Raw genomic sequence first — 20,499 nt, 5'->3', positions numbered from 1 at the left:
AGGAATTGCTGCAGACAACAGATTTTTACCTCAAAACAAACTTATAAAAGACGAGTTATTCCAGCGTCTATCAGTGAAATACCAGCTGTCAGACTAGATATATTGTTGGCATCTCTTCAGAAAGCCCCTACTGTTGTTTTTATCCTTAGATTTGTCTGTGATACTCAGATGGGGGCCAGTGGGTCCTGCAAACCAAAAGCTTAAGCAGCAATGTGATTATCCCCATCATGTGATCTACAGCCGGGTATGAAAGAGAGCCTTTTACAGGAGCAGTAAGCAGTCCTCAGAGCTTGGTATGCAGCACAAACATACAGCAGATTCCTCTTCGTCTTGGTGAGTCACGTTTTAACTGAACTAATATGCATGTTTGTGATGTATCCAGACTTATCTTTGATATTATGCTTCACAAAGTTAGTTTTTCTGAGTATTTACTGAGTTTATGATTGATTTCTGCTGTAGATATTTGAAAAAAACTTATGCCCTGTGCATTTAGAGCATCAGTGAAGAGTCAGGAGGGAACTCCTTTAAGGTGTGACCCGCATTTGGACAGATAATTGGCCTTGAATGAAAAGAATCGTTTTTATTCAAAACACACTGACTACAAAGCATCACTCACTCATGTTCTTGAGCATCTCATTGGTAGAAATTGAAGATGCGGTTTTCGCGTCTGCATTCAATCCACAATAAATGGTTCCAATGGTTCCATTATTGGTTTAGTGGTTCTTATCTCCAGCTAACTCTAGCATCTGGTCAGCATCACTCTACTCTGTCTATGAAATGTGATTTGTTTTGCATAGCAGTGCTTGGATTGTCCACTGAAAAACCCGCCATGTGGACTTTCCCACATAGAAAACTCACCAGATCAGGGTTAGGGTTAGACGTTCAAAAGGTTGGGGTCACCCAAAACTCCTGCTTTTATTCATGTGCTAACATAACTGCACAAGGGTTTTCTAATCATCAATTAGCCTTTCAGCACCATTAGCTAACACAATGTAGCATTAGAACACAAGAGTGATGGTTGCTGGAAATGTTCCTCTGTACCCCTATAGAGATATTCCATTAAAAATCAGCTGTTTCCAGCTAGAATAGTCATTTACCACATTAACAATGTCTACACTGGATTTATCATTCATTTAATCTTATTTTCATTGAAAAAACACTGCTTTTCTTTCAAAAATTAGGACATTTCTAAGTGACCCCAAACTTTTGAACGGTAGTGTATTTCAGATACTACTTGGGTTTAATAGTGCCACATATTTATGCTCCAGATATTCATAATTAATTCTGTCTTCAGATCATCTGTACCACATTTGAGGCCGTGAACACCACAATGTTAGAGATACTTGTTTGATACTTCATTCACCCATTTGAGGAAATTCAAGCTTGCACATATAACATGTAAGAAAAATAAGCAAACTAAGATGCAAATTGCTGGTGGAACAGGACAGGAAAAGCTGTTAATGTGAATTAATGTTGTTAGTTATTGAAGGACACATCTCAAATGTGGTTGTGTTTTGTCTCTGTAGACTGTCAGTCATCCACATCATGGTAGCAGCTTCAGCAGAAGGAAACTGAACTTCTCTTTTAGGTTCTTCATGACTTGTCACCTCTGGTTCAAGAGGCTTCTTCAGTTCTAACTGATGGAAAAAAAACTACCAGGTCACCAATGACTCAAGGTCTTAATGGTGGTGAAACAGAGCAGCACCACTTAACAGTTACTTATACTGCAGTCTTTACACAATTCCACAACTATGAATGATGGAGAATCTATCATGCCAAGCATTTGTTAGTAGTCACAAGTTTTGGGCTGCATTCTGAAAATTTACATCGATATGGGAAATATCAAATGGCTTTTATACTTAACAAGAACTCTTAATTGGCTAGAAAACCATGTTAGTTAGTAGCTAACATTAGCGCCTAGCCTTTAGTATTTGTGAGATGACTTCATTCAACAGTAGCAGTGTGCCATACATCTAACTTTGTACTTAACACCATTAAAACCACCGGCCTTTTGTTGTGTAGGGTCCCTTCTGTACCTCCAAAATAACTCTGACCTATTGGGCTGGACCTAAAATATCGATGTTACCTCCGGATCTGAAAAGTGAAGCCAATGTTGAAGTACCTTGACCCTTTGATGCACAACATGGGCCAAAACATACCCATATTCCATTGAATATGCATCATTTTTGACCCATGTTGTGCATCAAAGGGTTAAACCAGCATTCCTTCTAATGGCCACCAGGGGGCGACTGATTGCAAGAAAACTTTTGCAAAAATAGGTCTGATTGCATAGAAGTTTAGGACTAAATTATCCTACTTCTCACTTAAACTGTTACTAAACTAAACATTCTTCTGGTAAGTTTATCATTTCCGTACAGTTCAGTTGGAGGAATTAAAGGTTTCCCAGCAGAACATTAGATTTTCTTGATTTAATCCGTGTTATTTAATTCCTCGGTGAGTAATGTGGTTAATAATCTGTTTACTCCACTGGCTCTTCATCTGACGGAGTGATCAATCTGAAATGCATGATGGCCTAAGGTTACTGATGGAGGGTGTGTCACTACATTTTGATGTGGTGATTTTATATTGTGTTATATAGTGGCAGAAATGTAAAGTTTAGGGTTCAAACGGCATTATAAAAGAGCCAAATCACTGGTGAGCTATGTAGCACCCATGTTATTAAATGTACCAAATAGCTAGATTTATTTTATAGTTTCTGTCAGAATAGTTACACATTTTGTTAAATATTTGCCTTCTTAATAAAAGTGAGGTCAGAAGATGAGCAGAAAATTTGATCCACTGAATCACATGCTGGACCTCATTGGTTAAATGTACAGAAATTAGTGTTTTAAAGACGAGTTACAAACTAAGAGTGTAGAGGTCGAGTTGGGTGTATCACAGCCAGACTTATTTTATTTCTCTCTTGGAAAGAAAGCGTTTTTACACCAAAATGTTGATGTATTCGATTTAAGAAGTGAATATTCCAGGTATGACTTCATGCATAATGGGAATTAGATTTATTTTAATGGTTAAAGAAAGAATGGAAAAAGCACTAGATGACTAACTTGGTTTTTCTTGACCTACAACCTGAGGCTGTGTGTGAATGAGTGAACAAGAAACACACTGTAAAGAGCTTTGTGGAACCAAGCCAGGCTTTAGAGTGCCACTTTATAGACCTTTCACTGTTTTTACTTACATAACTGATCCACTTATGTAAGTAAACTTTGTGTTTTACTCCATTTATCTGCAATAGAGTATAGGCACATATGTCAAGATTTGTATTCATCTGGAAAAATGTCAACAACGAGCCAGATTTTGTGATAGTATTTATAAAATGCAGAATAAGGTGTGTCATTTGTCGATCTCCTTATTATCTGACGGGATTTGGGTGAAAACGTCGCTTCCAGGCTCTTTCATTCTGTCCTCTGTGTTGTTTTTGTCGTTTATTCAGGGCCTGATCATGGCTTAATCATCTGACTGAAGTGGAGACGAACACAAGAGTTTACAGTTTGGGTCATGGATCATCAAACCTCAGGGCAGCTGAGTCAACCGAGCCACGCCTCCAGTTATCAGTGGCTTTCCTTCGCCTACCAGGGCCTGACGGAGATCCCTTATGAGACCATACTAACCCAGACGGACACTCTGGAGGTGCTGGACCTGAGTTACAACCTGCTGGATGAGTATCCTTTATGTACCAAGTTAAAGGTCCAACAACTAACTGTCCTAAAATGTTTAAAATCTAACGAAAATCGAAGCTGCACTGATTAATGTTTTCAAAGTAAAATGCTCCGATAAATCCAAAGCAGTAAAAACACAACAGTAGCAACCATAGTGGAGGATTTAGCAGCTAAAGAGCTTATTGTAGCTTATGTTTTGTTTCCAGGAACAACTTGAGGCCAATTTGGATCATGCTTTGTTTTCAGACAACTGTAACCCTCCTGTTGTCCTCATTTACAGGCACCAAAAATATTGTTTCCTTGTCTGAAAATAATCCAAAAATTCAGTAAAAAAATTCCCCTAAATATTTTCAAAAAATTAGTAAAAATCTTCCAAAAAAATCCTAAAAATATCTAAAGTGATTACATATATATATATATCAGTAAAACTTCTAATATTTTCTTTAAGAACATTCACAAAAAAAGTTCAAAAATTTCTCAAAAATGTAAAAAAAAATTTTCTCCACATTTTCAAACTTTAAACCGTGTCAGTTTTGACCTGCAGGACGACACAAGAGTTAACCAAGATTTTAGCACCTTTAAGAGGTGAAAATGTGTTTTCAGATTATTCTGCTGCATTTAAAAATGTCAAATAATCAACATGTTGGGTGTCATTTTAAAAGCATCAGTTCATTTCTTTAAGATCTCTAAATATAACTTTCTTAATTTATAAATGTGCCAGTTTGGAGATTTACTGAGCGGCTGATTAGCTCCAACGAAAACTAGGTCGGCTTCCTGATGAGGATCAGCTGATGTTTGGAATCTGGTCATTCCTCTGTAAAGCAGGACAGTTAGGTGTGTGAGAAGAGGCTGAAGTTCTTAGAATAACGTTTCTACTATCAATAGTTTCATGTTCTTCTTTTTGGTGTGGAGTTTGTGATTATCTGTTGAATGAGATGCAGTATTCACTCTGCTTTTTGCTCAGTTTTAGTCTCCACCAGTGGTATGTAGCTCTATAGCAGCTAAATGTTCACCAGCTGGTTGCTAACTTTGACCAAGCTTTTCCAAAGAAAGCAGCTGGATAGTTTGTCTGGTCAGTCAAGATGGATGAGGAACATTAGAAACCAAAATCTAAAAAGTTAAAATTCTTTGCAATATTGAATAGATGCACCATAAACCTCCGTTTTATTTTGAGCTATTGTTGAAATAAAAATACCGACAAGCAAAAACTAAAAATACTGCTTCTTAGGTTAACTGTGCAATTTATTGTCACTTTATCAATACATAATACAATATTAAATACATGCATGAAATGCCGTAATCTTGAGAAAGTCACCAGATAATCTAAGTTTTTACACTTGTCTGAAGTGTAAATGTTGGTTTATCTGTTGAATTAAGTGTGTTAAAGTGCAGTAAAACAGACAAAATCACGGCCTGTTGTAGATATTCTCAAGATTTGTGATCATTTCATTTTTCATTGGCCAAGATTTAAATTTGTACCAACAACTGTAAGCACTGTTCCCTCTAAGCTGCGCGCGTACGCAATTGCGCACTGCTGACACGGTCTCCGCGCACAGAAAATCTGCACTGCGCAAAAAAAAAAATCCAACCTAAATTGTAAATAAAATAAACACGTAACAATTCATTCTGTGCTATTTTTCAATGTGAGTCAGTGAGTGACCGGTGACTGGCTGCTGCAGCCAATGATGCGATTCACATACGTATTTACCATAGACTGTATATAATGGTATTTACGCAGCTAATCAACGTCAGGCGTCCTTATGTGCAGCCACCGTTGTTGTCATAGATATGAATGAGTAGATAGGACACGCCCCTTTGAGCTGCGGCTACAGCGAGGCTAAGCTAGTTGGGGCAAAGTTTCAGTGCATTCCGTTGATGTAGACGGCGTGAAAACGGAAACAGCAAGTATGCCGGCTCACTGTGCTGCATACAATTACACACTACGTCGTACGATTGAGACAAGGAAACTTGGAATGACTTTTCATAGGTAAGAATAGTTTTTGGCTCTTTTTTCATTATGAAATCTTGTTGAGAGCTTCCAGTCTATGAGAGCTAACTAGTTAGCCACTAGCAAAACGCTAAGGTGAGCTAGCAGCTTGACAACCAAATACCAACGATTAATAGTAACTGTAGTATAGTAGTACAAGCAGTAGTAGTAATACTAAAAGTACAAGCAGCAGTAGTAGTATAAACAGCTGTTAGAGTCGTAGAAGTAGTATCAGTATTTGTAATAGTATTACAAGTTGTAGTAGCAGTGCCAGTATCAGCAGCAGGATTACAGGCAGTTCTTTAGGACTGCTCTCAAATAATTGAAATGTTACTAAACAAGGTTATACTTATCAAATTAAATAGCTCTGGTCTCCAGTATATTGGCGAATTCGGTTCTTTGTACTTAATTTATTAGCATGATTTCTTTTTAATATGTTGTGTACAGACTTAATTACTTCTCTGTCTACTTTTCTTACTCCATGTAGGTTTCCCAGAGACTATGGGTTGAGGAGGAATTGGAAGTTTGTCGGCTTAGACCTGGTGTCATTCCATCAGTGTTAAACTTCCCGGCTCATCTTGGAAGAGTACGTGCCAGAAAGACCACGACCAATCAGCCTTGAGATCTTAGGCAGCGTCTCCCTGAGGTGGGTGTCGACGGTGTTCATGGTCAGGTCTGTGGTAATCCTGTCAAAAAACAAAACAGAAAAAAATCTAGATTATAAATCAACATGTAACCAAAGCACTCTGTGTATAACGCCATAGTATAGGATGTAGTTCAGAAAACGTCAAAGTATAGTATGTTTTACTCAAGAATAACATAGTATGGCCTGTAGTTCATAGTACAGCATGTTGGCAAGAAAAAAAACAAAACATAGATTATTATGTGGTTCAAAAAGCGCAAAATGATAGGATGTTGCCTAAAATTGTCATGTATGATATGTGGTTCAAAAAATGTCATAGTGCAGTATATTGTCAAAATAGTATGTAATTCAAGAAAACATCAGAGTATAATATGTCATCTAAAAAATGCCATAGAATAATAATGTCATTGCACAAGTAAAAGTATAGTAACTTTTAAAACTGTTCGAATTCTTATATGTTGCTAAAAAAAAAAAAAAACTAAAACAAAAAAAAGTCACAGTAATATGTCAATTAAAAAAGCCTATAGTATAGTGTGTCGCCCAACAAACATCATAGTATAGCATGTGGCTCTAAAAACGTCACAGTATAGCCTTTATTCCACAGCTGTCAGGTGAGGAGCAACACAAAAACAGTCCAAACGCTGGTTTCCAGAGGGTTAGACGATAATTTATTTGAAAGATTAAGTTTACAACAACACAACATGTGAGGGGGTTAAAAACAAATGGGTGTTAGTAAAATAAAAATAAATAAACAGAACTAAAAGTGAACTTCACGTTGACATTGATGGGCATTCCAACCAGGAACAAAGTAAAAGATAATCAATACAAAAAAAAAACTCTTCCTGTTCACCTCTTAAAACCCAAAAACACACCGCAGTAGCACCCTAAACTAAAACTACCAATGGGTTCCCTGTTTTCCTTTGTGAACAATTCAAAGGTCCCTCTCTATCTCCCCACACATCCACCAACCACTGGAACACATCTCCAAAGTTCTGCTGGACCAGCTCAGCTTCCCCTCAGAAGAAGTGCTGCCACCTGCCAGATGAAGGAGCCTTTTGAGAGGCAGCTGGCATCGTGATTGGACTGTACTTTGGTCTGTTCCAATCCAGCTTCAGCTCCAGAGACGGCAGGCGGGACGAGTCAACGGAGGCCGGGTGGACGAAGGCATGCAGCTGAGTACAATCCAGAAAACAACAGAGGAGGAGGAAACAAACATAGTAGTATAGTATATTGTATAAATAACAAGTCAAAGGAAAGAGACATACATTGTAGAATTGTAGTAATTGTGGGCTGACTGGCCTTGGCAATGGTCGTTGGAATGTGAATAACACTGACCACACCTCACAGAGGTTATAAGCTGAGGCAACATCAACCACCACCAGAACTGAAGAAGCCTCTTGGATGAGAGGTGAAACGTCTTCAAGGAACCTTCTTAAAGTCCAGTTGGATTGATTTAAACAACTTTGGATAACTGATTTACTGATTATCAGCATTTTATTTTTTACTGATTTATGGTAATAAATTTAAAAATGGCGCTATTTTGGCTCTGAACCTTTATCTACCTGTGGTCGCTCTGTCTTCTGGAGTGATTTGATTGGTTTTACGTCACGAATAAAACTCCTTTAACTTAACATCTGTAAACAAAACAAAAACGTATCAACAAAGTTTTCTCTTAGAGTTTGTGTTCTTCTAAGTTTAACTCCAAGATTTTAAATACTTTCATTTACTGCAAATGAATATCTACTCCAAATGTCTCACTAATAATCATTATCAGCCTTAAAAACCCACAAAACACCCCTCTATACTGGACCACACTTAGTACAGTCCGGTTCCCCCTTCTATAAATCTGCTTGGAATCTTCCACTTCCTGTTTGTCAAAGTGGCCTTCTACCTGGACAGGTTCTGTTGGAGCTCATGCAACAAACATTTTGGGTAACTGCACTTTAATATGGATGGATGACACTGAATTAGAGTCTGTTTTAATGAGACTGAGTTAAGATGTGTAGCTTTGTCATTAAATAGGAAATTATTTCTCAGAATTCACAGGGGAAAGTCTGAAATGTTTGCTAGGTTAGCGTCCCACATGTTCTTTGGCTCAGCTAAAGCTAACTCTCTCCAACTTCTGGATCTCTTGAGTTGCTTGTTGTTAAAATATCTTGCTAGAGGTGCTGAAGCTCAGAAAGTCTGAGATGTTTGTTCAGAATAAGCTCATTCTCAAGTCTGATCTGAACTGTCCTCTTTTGTTTTAACTTTCCCTAAACTTAGGAGTTAATGACAGAGCAGCACATCCAGACTCAGTCTCATTTATGTAGAGGTTAAACTTCAGTGTCATTCATTGATGTTAAAGTGCAGTTTTTCAAATGTTTGTTGCATATGCTCCCGACCAAACCAGTCCAGGTGGAAGACGATGTGAAGAGGAAGCTCCAGAGGATGAATATCACACATTTACGTTGGAAATAAATGTCCTTTAATTAGACATTGTCATGCAAAAGTTGGATTTCCCTTTAATGATGTTCAAATCTTTGTTGAGTGTTTTGTTGATGTTGGTTTCTAAATGTTTTTTGACACTCAGCCCCAAAGATTAAAACCTTCTACGGCTCACAAGCTGCAACAATTCACACATTATCAACTATCTTTCTGACTAAACTAAGATAAAAAGTGAAAAACTGCCTGATTCCTGCATCATGAATGTAAATCTTTTTGGTTTTTATGACAGTAAACTGAATATATTTGGGTTTAACATTTTATAAACCAAAACAAGAAATGAATTAGTGGAGAAAACAATCAACAGATTAATGGACAAAGAAAATGTGTTTTCCAACATATATGGCTGAATTACTCCAACATTACAAGATTCATACAATTTGAATTCAATTTTATTTATATAACACCAATTACAGGTCAAATTGTCTCAAGACACTTTATTTTTATATTTTTTGTCATTTAAAATATGACGAAGTAAGAAATTTAAACCTCTTGACTAATCCAATTTATTATTTGGTTTTTAAGAGACTGATGGACAATTAAAATAACTTTCTCCACTAAAACTAATAAACATGAGGTCAAATAGAAGGAACAGTTTTAAATACTGCAGTCCCACGACGACAAGAATAAGGTTTGTCAACAAAAAGTAAATCTGCTGGTGGATTCCATGGAAGTCCTAATAAATGATAATAAAGTGTGATGTCAAAGTAAAGATATCAAGTTGAACATGTGGATGGAGGTTGATAAAAGTTGACCTTCTTTCATTTCTCTGGAGCGACTCCATGGATTTTATGGATGGTGGTTTAAGACCTGCTCTTCTAGTGGTCTTCCTTCTAGTCGCTGTAAAAAGTCAGTCCATCCTGGCCGACTTCAACACCTCTTCATGACAACTTGTTCTGCCTCCGACCTCGTGGAAACTCAAGAAACTCGGGAAAACCTGTCGAGACTCGAAGAACTCGTGGAGACTCGAAGAACTCGTGGAGACTCGAAGAACTCGTGGGGCGGGGGAAGGTGTGGTGGGTGGTGGTGGGAGGTGGGGGAGTAGAGGGGGGAGGCCGCCACCCACCTCCCCGCCTACTCTCCGCCCTGACTCCACCCAGACTCCGCCTTGGCTCCACCCATGTGGTGATGTCAGCAACTACGATGTCAAAGGGACGACGAATTTATTTCTTTGTATCTGATCTGTAGCTCAGTGAGTTAAGGATTTGTCTATGGAGCTGCAGGTCGCTGGTTCAAGACCAGACACTTCTTAAATTTTCATCAAAATCCTGACAAAGACAAAGAAAGAAAAGTGCCAGTGGTGGGTCTTGAACCTGCGACCCTCCGCTCTGTAGTCTCTCCTCTTATCCTCCTGAGCTACTCGCTCAGATACTAATTCTTCTTTTTTTTGCGCATTTATCATCTATTTTTTGTCGTTTCCGAGTTTTTTTTTAACTTGAGTCTCGACTCGACCGTTTTTCTCAGGAGGTTGGGCTTCAGCCTTTGTGCTGGAGGGTTGAACCCTCAGTTCCAAGACTTTCCAAAGCCTCCACACCTCCCGAGTCCTCAGGACCTGAGCTTTCACACAGTCTGAGGGCTGAAATTTTCTAAGTCCCACAGTAGTTCTCTGTTAGATTGAACTTTCAGACAGTCCAAGGACTGATATCTCCTAAGTTCCTGAGTAGTTCTCTGTTAGTTTGAACCTTCAGACAGTCTGAGGACTGATATCTTCTAAGTTCCTGAGTAGTTCTCTGTTAGTTTGAACCTTCAGACAGTCTGAGGACTGAAGTTTTCAAAGTTTCTCAGTACTTCTCTGTTAGTTTGAACCTTCGGACAGTCTGAGGACTGAAATTCTAAAAGTTTCTCAGTACTTCTCTGTTAGTTTGAACTTTGTGGTTAACAGAAGCCTTAAAACTTGTGACCATGAGTCTTGATTTCACATTTAGACCATCCATCTGAGTTCTTCTCAGACCTTCACCTGTGGGTTTTTTAGAAATCCTCAACAAACTTTGATTCTCTTCAATGAACAGTAAAGTTTGTGGAGATCAGAAGGTAACATTAGTTTGATCAATGCCTTCAACTACTAGTAGACTTTATCTGGAAAGCAGTTTTCTGAAATGAGTTCTTAGTAAATATGTCCACAATCAAACCAAGAACATAGAAAGAGGAAATGTTTGAACAAACAACTTGATGTTTTCGTTTCAGACTAGAAAACGCTTTAATACCTTTATGTGTTTTTGCTCCTTTTGATCATTTTATGTCTCTTCTGTTTAATTTGATCTTCTAAAGTCTAACTGGTGTCTTTTCAAATGTTTTGTCTTTAGTTTGATTCTTCTTAAACGTTTAGTTTTGCTCCATTCTCACCTTTTATCTAATGTCTGATTTGATTTCCAAATGTTTTGTCTTTTTAATGTTTAATTGTTTTTTCAAATGTTTTATCGGCTTGTTTGCGTTTTTTTTCCTTTCCCAATATTTAATGTTTCGATTAAATCTTTAAGGTTTTTCTTTTTAAATGTTTTACCACCTTTTAATGTTTAATTTTCTTTTTAAATGCTTCATTGTATTTTCTGTTTAATTCCTATTTGAAGTTTTATTGTCTTTAAGATGTAATTTTCAAATTAAACATTTAATTTTTTAATTAAATGTTTTGTCTTTTTAAAGGTTTATTAATCTAATTAAATGTTTTGCATTTTTTTAAATGTTTTGTCTGTTTAATAGAGTTAAACATTAAATACAATTAAATGATACTAAACAGACAAAATATTGAATTAGATAATTCAACAAGATACAATACATGTAAGTATGAAATTAAACAAAATTTTTAAAATACAAATATTAAAAATTACAGATAAAATATTTTCCATAATTAAACATTTAAAAAATACAATTAAACAAGAAGAATGTTAAACATTTAAAAAAAAAGCGAAATATTTAATTAGATTATTAAACCTTTAAAAAGACAAAACATTTACTTTAAAAATTAAATGTTTAATTCGAAAATTACATCTTAAATTTCTTAAATCTTTTAATAATAAAACTTTCCAAAAGTTTTATTGTATTAATTTTTTTTCCTTTGATTTAATTGCTTTTGTTATGTAGTTTATTTCTTTAATCTTCTTTTTCTGTCAAGATTTTAACCCCAACCTTAAAAATGAAATAAACCCTTAAATCACAATGAAAATACTTCTGTTGTCACAATCATGAGTTAGTCAATTATTCAGTTTATCAATTCAACTTTATTTGTTTAGCACCTTTTACACAGATGACAAAACTAAACAAGCAAAGAGAAAAAACTATGATTAAAACTCAAAAACATATTTTAAAAAAAAGATTTAACATGGTAATAAAATATGTTGTGTTCAGGGGATGGAGGGAGTTTATTGTGTAATTTATTAAGTCTTCTTGGGCTCACATGGGAAATCATTTAATATATAAACTTGATATTCAGTCTAAGGAAACTGGAAACTGCAGAGCGACAGAAGAACCAACAATATCTCCTGTTTTCTCCTTTAATGAGTCGACTCTTCTTGTGCTTTCAGACCAAAGAACTACAGACTCTTCACAACCTGCTCAAACTCTTGGTACAGGACCTCACCACACGGGTCAAGAAGGTTTCCTTCTCATTTCTACTCTGAAGCTCACCTTCTCCTGCTCAAACTGCTGACAAATGTTTCTGCTGCTCTAAAGTCTGGTCTCCAGAACTTCCTAAAAACTCTCAGAGTCTCTTCTGCTGCAGGTTGCTTTGTAGAACTGTTGCAGAAAACCTCACTAAACCACATGGAGGGGCCTCAAGATAGTCGTCCAAATGAAACCATACAAAAACCAAACTAGCACAACCCAAATGCTAAAGTCTCCTGCAGCCTACCAGAGAACCTCTGAGAACAGAGAATCAGGACAGGAACTCTTACCTTCTGGACAACCAACGCTGGTTCTCAAACAAGAATACAGAATGTGTCTGACCAGAAACCTCTAAAGACTCACTACAACCAAGATAAAGACACAACTCAGCTGCACCAAATCCACTAATCACTGCACACATTAGCACCATGTGTTAACTGTGGCTAAAGAACCTCATTTACCAAGACAACTATCCAGTACAAAGCCCTAAAACACACCAAGAAACACATTAAAGCCTATTTTACTGCTGGAAGCTGCAAGCCAACGCCTAAAGAACAACCTAAAGCAATGGAGCCAAACCCGGTTCAGTGGTGAAGAGAAACAGAGGAAATGTTTGTCTGCAGCCACATAAAGCAGGAAGACACTGAGCTGCTCAGGTGTTCCTGATAACACCAAGCAGCCACCTGGACAGCCAATAGGAACACAGCTTCCTGGAAGTCCAGAGGGCTGGCTTAGTGAAGGAAATGTAGTTTAAAGTTGAAGCAGAAAGTTAACAAAGAAAGTTGAAAACCACCTTCTGATACCTGAAATCTCTGAGTTTTCACACAAAGAACACCTGAACATGTCAAACTGGTTCCATAGTAGAACCATCATTGTAAAAACATCATAGTATGGTGTGTTGCTCAAAAAACATTAGGACCCAACTGTCAGGGGACAAACATGTAAGAAACATGAGAACAGAGAGAACCCAACCAGTAGGTCACAGTTTATCATCATCTAATCATCTCCTGAAGTCCATATGGTGAGAGACATCAGTATCTGGTTGTTCATTTACCAGAGGATGCTTATAATCATGCTGATGTGGTCTGTACTCTACTGTATTTTAGTGACTCAATAAATGCCTAAGTTGTTTTTTTTAAAAATGCTTTTTAGTTTTTAATAAACATTGAAGAGCCTATATGTAATCAATAAATGGCCTTTGCCTATCTTAAGAAAAATTCACTCAGAACTCTGATATGTTAACAGTACTAAATAAATCAATAAATACATGCATACACACAAAAATAAGTTAATACATTAACTGTGTTAAGATAAGATTTAGATTTTTTTTTAAAAAGTTGTTTATGTTTTTGCAGAATCCAGTATTGCTCACTGGTTGGTCATTACATTTTGTTAGTTTTATTTCACTGTTTAAAATGATGCCACCTCTTTTCAGACAGAACCTGTGATCATAAAACAATACAATTTTTTTAGTTCCGTGTTAATAAAGCACTTAAAGCTTTAAGTATGGCTAAATGCTTTTTTCAAAATTAAATATATCACTCCTTCGGTGGTAGTGGCCCCAAGTTCAGTAAAGTTGGAAAGATATTCACAGATTGGGACTTCCAGCATCAATAACTCATTAGATATAGGTTGTCAAAACATAAACGGTGCCTCTTTCCCATTGTTGCAAGGCAGACAATGTGCTACAAGCCCAGTTTTATCAAAAGTAGCTGTCTTTCAAGCTACAGGAATAACATTGGTGTCTATGGAGTGAACAGGGTCTGTCTGCAATTTGCAAAACCTCTGCAACAGTAAAGAGAGACAAATATTCAATAACTTCACTCTTATACATTGTAGTGTCACTAAAATCACTGCAGCCTTCAACTGGCTCCTGTTGACAAAGTGTTTTAACAGAAATGTAAATGCTGTAATTTGGTTCTTTTAATGAACCATGTAACTTGAATGGATGTGATGCTGGTGTGACCACAGTGCACACGTCTGATGTTGTTCACAGTGGTCCAAGGAACGCTCAGGGAGTTTGTGTGTTTGCTCAGACTCAGGAAAAATTACAGGGAACATTGGCTGTAAGTATCTGTTAATATTTCCATGAATGTGCTACATGTTCATTCAATAATAAAGCATAGAAAAGAGCCAGTAAGTTGTAAATCTGCAGAATACTCAGTATCAGCGGGTGGATGTTCCACTAATCCAAGTGAATCTTCCTCATTCACTAACAAGCCCCAGCAGCTCCTCTCCAGTGTTGTTCTCCTTCATCCAGTTCTTATTGGAACCCGGCTCTGCTGGGGCGTCTGGAGAAGCTCAGCACTCTGATCCTGGACTGCAACCGCTACACGTCCCACGTCAAGTTCCCCTTCATGCCGAGCGTCACCACGCTGTGCATCAACAAGAACAAGATCAACAACCTCCCCGTGTTTGTGGAGGAGGTCCGCAGAAAGTTCCCCAGCATCAAGTGAGAACCAAATTTGTTTTTCTTTTATGTAGAGGCTGGAGTCAGAGCTGTGATTCTAATTCCCATCTGGTCTTGTGTGATTCCAGGATCCTCAGTATGATGAACAACGAGGCAGCACCGAGCTACTTCAACGGAGGAAGTCTGACCCAGTATATAGACTACAGGTGAGCATCCTTCTCACCGTTTTATCCCTGCAACAATTAATACACTCAATCTGCTTTGGTTTAACACCTTTTACATATCTGGACCTTTATGTTGGGACAAAAGACTCAGAAAATGCAACTAGCTGTTGATGTAGCTAAAATCGACTACATTCCTGCTTCTTATCACCTGTTTCTACTATGTTTTTCTGTTATAAGACAAATATTAGCTTTGAGATCCTGCAATTTCAAATTCCCATAAAAAAAAACCAAATAAATACATAAAACACTTAAAGTAATGAAGAACTTGATGCATTTAAGACTGATAGATGTTTTCTGTACATTAGACAAACAGCTGTGCAAAAATATCTACACTACCATTCAAAAGTTTGGAGTCACTTAGAAATATCCTTATTTTTGAAAGAAAAACTGGGTTTTTTTCATTAGATGAATCACAAATCCAGTGTTGACATTGTTAATGTGGTAAATGACTATTCTAGCTGGAATATCTCCAGCAACCATCACTCCTGTGTTCTAATGCTACATTGTGTTAGCTAATGGTGTTAAAAGGCTCATTTAGTGCCACATTCAGCCCAGTTTGATCACTAAAATCACAACACAATAAATGACCACAACTCCAAATTTTTTTCATTCTTTTAGTGCAAAAAAATCCATTCTGAAAATGTTAACGTTTGTAAAAATATCATAAACAACCTGAAGTTTCTTCATCAATGTTCAGCCTCAGTTTATCATTTCCACATTACAATGGAACACAACATTTAGTCACAGCTATCTGGAACTGAATGATACAGTATTTTACTTTATGATCAAAACAACAAAAGTCAGATAAAAAGAAGACAAAAGCCCCCACAAACAACAAATAAAGCAGAACAGTGAATGAATGAATGAATAAAAGTGTGAAATTGTGTGGATGACCCCAAACTTTTGAACGGTAGTGTATCTATACAGGAAGTAAATATTGAAACAAATAAACTTTTATTGTCATTTAGCTGAATGTACAACCATAGAGCAGACAGAATGAGAGACGTTTCAATATAAATCCAATAAGAAGGAAAAGAAGTTGTATTGCAGCAAAAATGTATTTGAAATGTCTGTGTTTAGTGTCCACAGTAGCAGTTAAAGTGACTACTATGAATAATATCCATCAGATTGTATGTACATTTACTGTAATCCAAAATTCAGTATGACTAATTGACACAGTGTAAGATGTAATATGTCTTTTAAAAGTACATTGTAAAAAGCAAAACTGTCTTAAAAAAAAAAACAACAAATAATAATATTAATAATAATAATAATAATGTTAGAAATAAAAAAAAGCCTTGCTCTCTTTAGCATCTGCTTCAGAGCAGGCTAAAGCACCACTGCAAATACATTAACTCAAAAACAGAAAAGTAACATGCATTAAAAGAGTGCTCATATGTCTGTGTCTTTTCCTGCTCCTGAGCTCTCAGAGCCGGTGAAGGAAACTTTTGTCCATGAGTACAGCAGGCATATGGGTTCTGTAAAGCGTCTCGAGACAATTTGACTGTAATTGGCGCTATATAAATAAAATTGAATTGAAAAAAAAAAAAAAAAAAATTATTTAATGATAAACAGTGGAGCTCTGCAGCAGTTTGTGGCCATCAAAGTTTGTATTTTTACTTGACCAAAGGCTCCGTCATCTGGCTCATTGGTGCAAAAACATTAAAAATGTGCTGTTTTGTGTCTAAATGAGTCTTATGTCATTTAACCAGCTCACACAGCACTGCTTCCACTTTATGATCAACCAAGTCTGGTTTTATTTGCAAAAGATGAAAGGTTTTCAACTATCTTTCCACAATACTTCAGCAGGTGCATTAGTTTATCTTTACAGAATAATACCGTCTAATCAGACGTGTTTAATACCTGCTACACAGTTCAAACCCTGTGTGTTCAGGCTTTATTTGCAAAACTAGTGTGCAACAAAACTTAATAGCTGCTGCATCCAATGTGTAAAACCACAGCACACTTTAATGTTTCAGTCAAGAGAAATAAATCCAGTTTTTAACAATTTTTCAGGCAAATATGTGTGATTTCTTGCACATTATTAAACCCTGCAGATAATTTTTTAAGCTTCAGCTGAATTGTTCAAGCTGTTTCTAGTTTCTGACATTACAACATGAAATATATATTGTTAATTATTTAAATATGATTGCAATTTCTTAATTTTAACAAATTAAAGTTTGTCAAGAAATTTACCTGAATTGTATATTTTATGTTTTCCCAAATACAAATATTTAGCATATTATTTCAAATCATTCACCACTTTCTAAAAATTTGCTGTTAAAAAATCCCCAAAATCTGCCATATTGTTACATATGGGTCAAAATGGTACAATACAAGGTAACAAATTGCACTCGTAAAGTATTTTGTTAAAAAAAAAAAAAAAAAAAAAAAAAGTCAGATTTTCTATCCATCCATCATCTTCTGGGTCTCCTCCCAGGTGGATGTGTTCAGAAACTCTCCAGAGGAAGTGTAATGATAGCAGTACTATCAAGTGTCCACTAGTTAACAGATGAACAAGAATGCATGGTATTAAGAAGAGGCCACTATGTTGTCTGTTAAACAATAAATAGCTGGCAGCTCATAGAAGCTAGCAGCACAAATGTTCATGCATGACTTCTTGAATAACAGAAGGCAGAACATTACAGGAAGTCTCCCTGCAGGCATCCGAAGCCTAAAAAAGTCATAGTATAGTATGTCGTAAGAAACAAAACTATGGCATGTTGTAAAAATCTGTCAAATTGTTGGATATGTATAACATAGTGCAACGTAACTTGTAAAAATACTGTCGTAAAGAATTTTGATGAAACAAAGTCCTAGTATAATTTGATGTAAAAAGAAGTCATAGTATAGTATGGCGTAAAAAAATGTCAATATATGGTTTGTTGTAAAAATCAGTTCTATTGTCAGATATGGTGCAACGTAAAATCTAGAAACGCTGTTGTAAAGTATTTTGACAAAAAAAATGACATACTATACTATGTTGTGGAAAGACGTCAAAATATTTAAGTTTGTAAAAATCAATCATATTTATTTGCAAGTATAGAAGTATTTTGACACAAGAAGAGTCGAGGTATAATTTTGCGTAAAAAACTTCTTGAATGCCAGACATCTCCTACAGTCATTAAAATGAAGTCTTCTCATTTAAAATTAATGACCCATTTGGTTTGTAATGTTATACAATCCATTAACACAAAACAGAATTGAATTTGCAGTGACAGCAAACAGCAACAGAAAGACATACTGCTGATTGCACTACATCATTTTCATCATGTGTTTCCTGAATGCTGAAACAACTTCTCATCCATGTTGGTATTAATGTTGCTGTTGTGTGTGTTTACCTTCTCAGGCAGTATGTGATCAGTCAGATTCCAGGCCTGGAGATCCTGGATGACACTGAGGTCCTGGAGAAGGAGAGAGTTCAGGCTAGAAAAACCTACCGGCTGCAACAGAGCCGCCACAGCAGCAGGAAAAGGAAGGATGATTCATCCAGGAAGCATGCACACATTGGAAAAAAGTCAAACACCGTCGTTTGACAATAGGGTATATTCTAATTTTAAACTGCTCCCTTACAATTACCCGTTTTATGTCACACTGTTAATATTATGATGTCTATTGTGTGTTCCATGTCTGCGTGTCAACTACAGCATGTAGTTAACTATTGAACTTCAAACGCTGTGTTCTATGAAGCTGCACCGTTTTATTAAAGAAAAAAGCTCTTTCAGGTGAGTTGTGCATTATTTTCCTGACCTTTCTGTGATATTCAGCCAGACAACTTACTAAACTATGACGTTCTTGGTGACTTTTTGAACGACATACTATACTACGATGTTTTTATCATTTTTTAGATGACATACCATCCTATGACGTCTTTTATGATGCTTTGGATGACTTACTATAGTATGACATTTTTGGTGAAGTTTTGGGTAATATACTATGAAGTCTGGGCTGCACAGTGGTGTAGTGGTTAGCACTTTCACCTTGCAGCTGGAAGGTCCCTGGTTCGCGTCCCGGCTTTCCCGGGATCTTTCTGCATGGAGTTTGCATGTTCTCCCTGTGCATGTGTGGGTTTTCTCCGGGTACTCTGGCTTCCTCCCACAGTCCAAAAATATGCTGAGGTTAATTGATTATTCTAAATTGCCCGTAGGTGTGAATGTGAGAGTGATTGTTTGTCTCTGTATGTAGCCCTGTGACAGACTGGTGACCTGTCTAGGGTGTCTCCTGCCTTCGCCTGAGTCAGCTGGGATAGACTCCAGCCCCCCATGACCCTAGTGAGGATTAAGCGGTGTATAGATAATGGATGGATGGATGGACTATGAAGTCTTTGATAAAATTTTGGACCATATACTATACGAACACATTTTTGGTGATGTTTTGGTCAACATTCTAACTTCTTATGACGTTTTGGACAACATACTGTACTTTGACCTTTTTTTTATCATAGTATAGTAAATAGAAAAAAAAAAGTCACCACGTAATTTTGTAGAATCTGTCATATTGTAGTATATGGTCAAAATAATGCTACCTATAAAACATAAAACTGCTGTTTCAACGTATTTTGAGGGAAAAAAAGCATTGTATAATTTGGTGTAAAAATGCTTCTTAGTATGGTATGTCGCAACAAAAGTCTAAGTATGGCATGTAAAAAATGCTTCATGTTGTAATAGAATGTGCAAGGAAACAGTTCAGTGGGTGATACGAAGTGTAGCAACAAAATCAGTAGCTGCATCTCGAAGGTGGTTTTCCACTTCCTGTCACAGTGGCCCTGTTTTCTGTTTCTTTGTTTGGCTTTCTTTTCTCTCAGAGATGGAGGCTTTGTTCATGTGCTGAAGTGGGTTAAGGGAGAACAAACTGTTCCCTCAAATGCCTCCTTTCTACACCGCAAAGAAAAAATAAAGCTGAACTACACAAGTCAGTGCTTAATGCCATTTGATAACATTCTCCACCATTTGAAGTAACATTCTTATTCTGAAGAAATATATTGCATTTGTTTGTTTTTGTTGGCCTGAATCATGCACTGTGTATTTTCTGCCACTTTTGTGAAATCAGGTCAGTTCCTTCTGGGGCATCTTGAAATATTTTCAGGCAATACAAGATAAGATAGTCCTTCATTAATCCCACAGTGGAAAAATGTGCAGTGTTACAGCAGCAAAGTAACATTGGGGACAGTAGAATAATAAAACTACACAAGACAGACAGGAGTGCTTTTAATGTTGTACAGATTCTTCCATATATGGGAAAAAATCACATATTGCAAAGATTCCTCTGGATGAGGAAAAGAGCAACACTGCACATACCTATATATTGAAAAAGCAATGATATTGCATAGATTTTTCCATGACCAGAAAATACATACAAGAAATATTGATATTGCACTGATTCATTTGTAAGTAAAATACAGGTTAAGGGTCAGATGAGAAATAAACCTCAGAAAACCTGCAAAGGAAGATGATCTAGAACAGTTGCCCGAATCATCT

At 36.7% G+C, this 20,499-nt stretch overlaps 1 protein-coding gene across 1 annotated transcript; it reads left to right on the top strand.

The window, feature by feature from the left end:
* The first annotated feature begins 65 nt into the window (after positions 1 to 65).
* LOC111584488 (leucine-rich repeat-containing protein 72) lies at positions 66 to 18,751 on the top strand. The gene is made up of 5 exons (XM_055007512.1): positions 66 to 333; positions 3,452 to 3,680; positions 14,649 to 14,840; positions 14,927 to 15,004; positions 18,372 to 18,751. Exons 2-5 carry the CDS (start codon positions 3,517 to 3,519, stop codon positions 18,556 to 18,558), a joined length of 621 nt encoding a protein of 206 aa, XP_054863487.1. The 5' UTR covers positions 66 to 333; positions 3,452 to 3,516; the 3' UTR covers positions 18,559 to 18,751.
* The last annotated feature ends 1,748 nt before the right edge of the window (positions 18,752 to 20,499 follow it).

Source organism: Amphiprion ocellaris, chromosome 23 (assembly GCF_022539595.1).
Source record: "Amphiprion ocellaris isolate individual 3 ecotype Okinawa chromosome 23, ASM2253959v1, whole genome shotgun sequence".
Lineage (NCBI taxonomy): Eukaryota > Metazoa > Chordata > Actinopteri > Pomacentridae > Amphiprion > Amphiprion ocellaris.
This window is presented reverse-complemented; position numbering and strand designations above follow the sequence as displayed.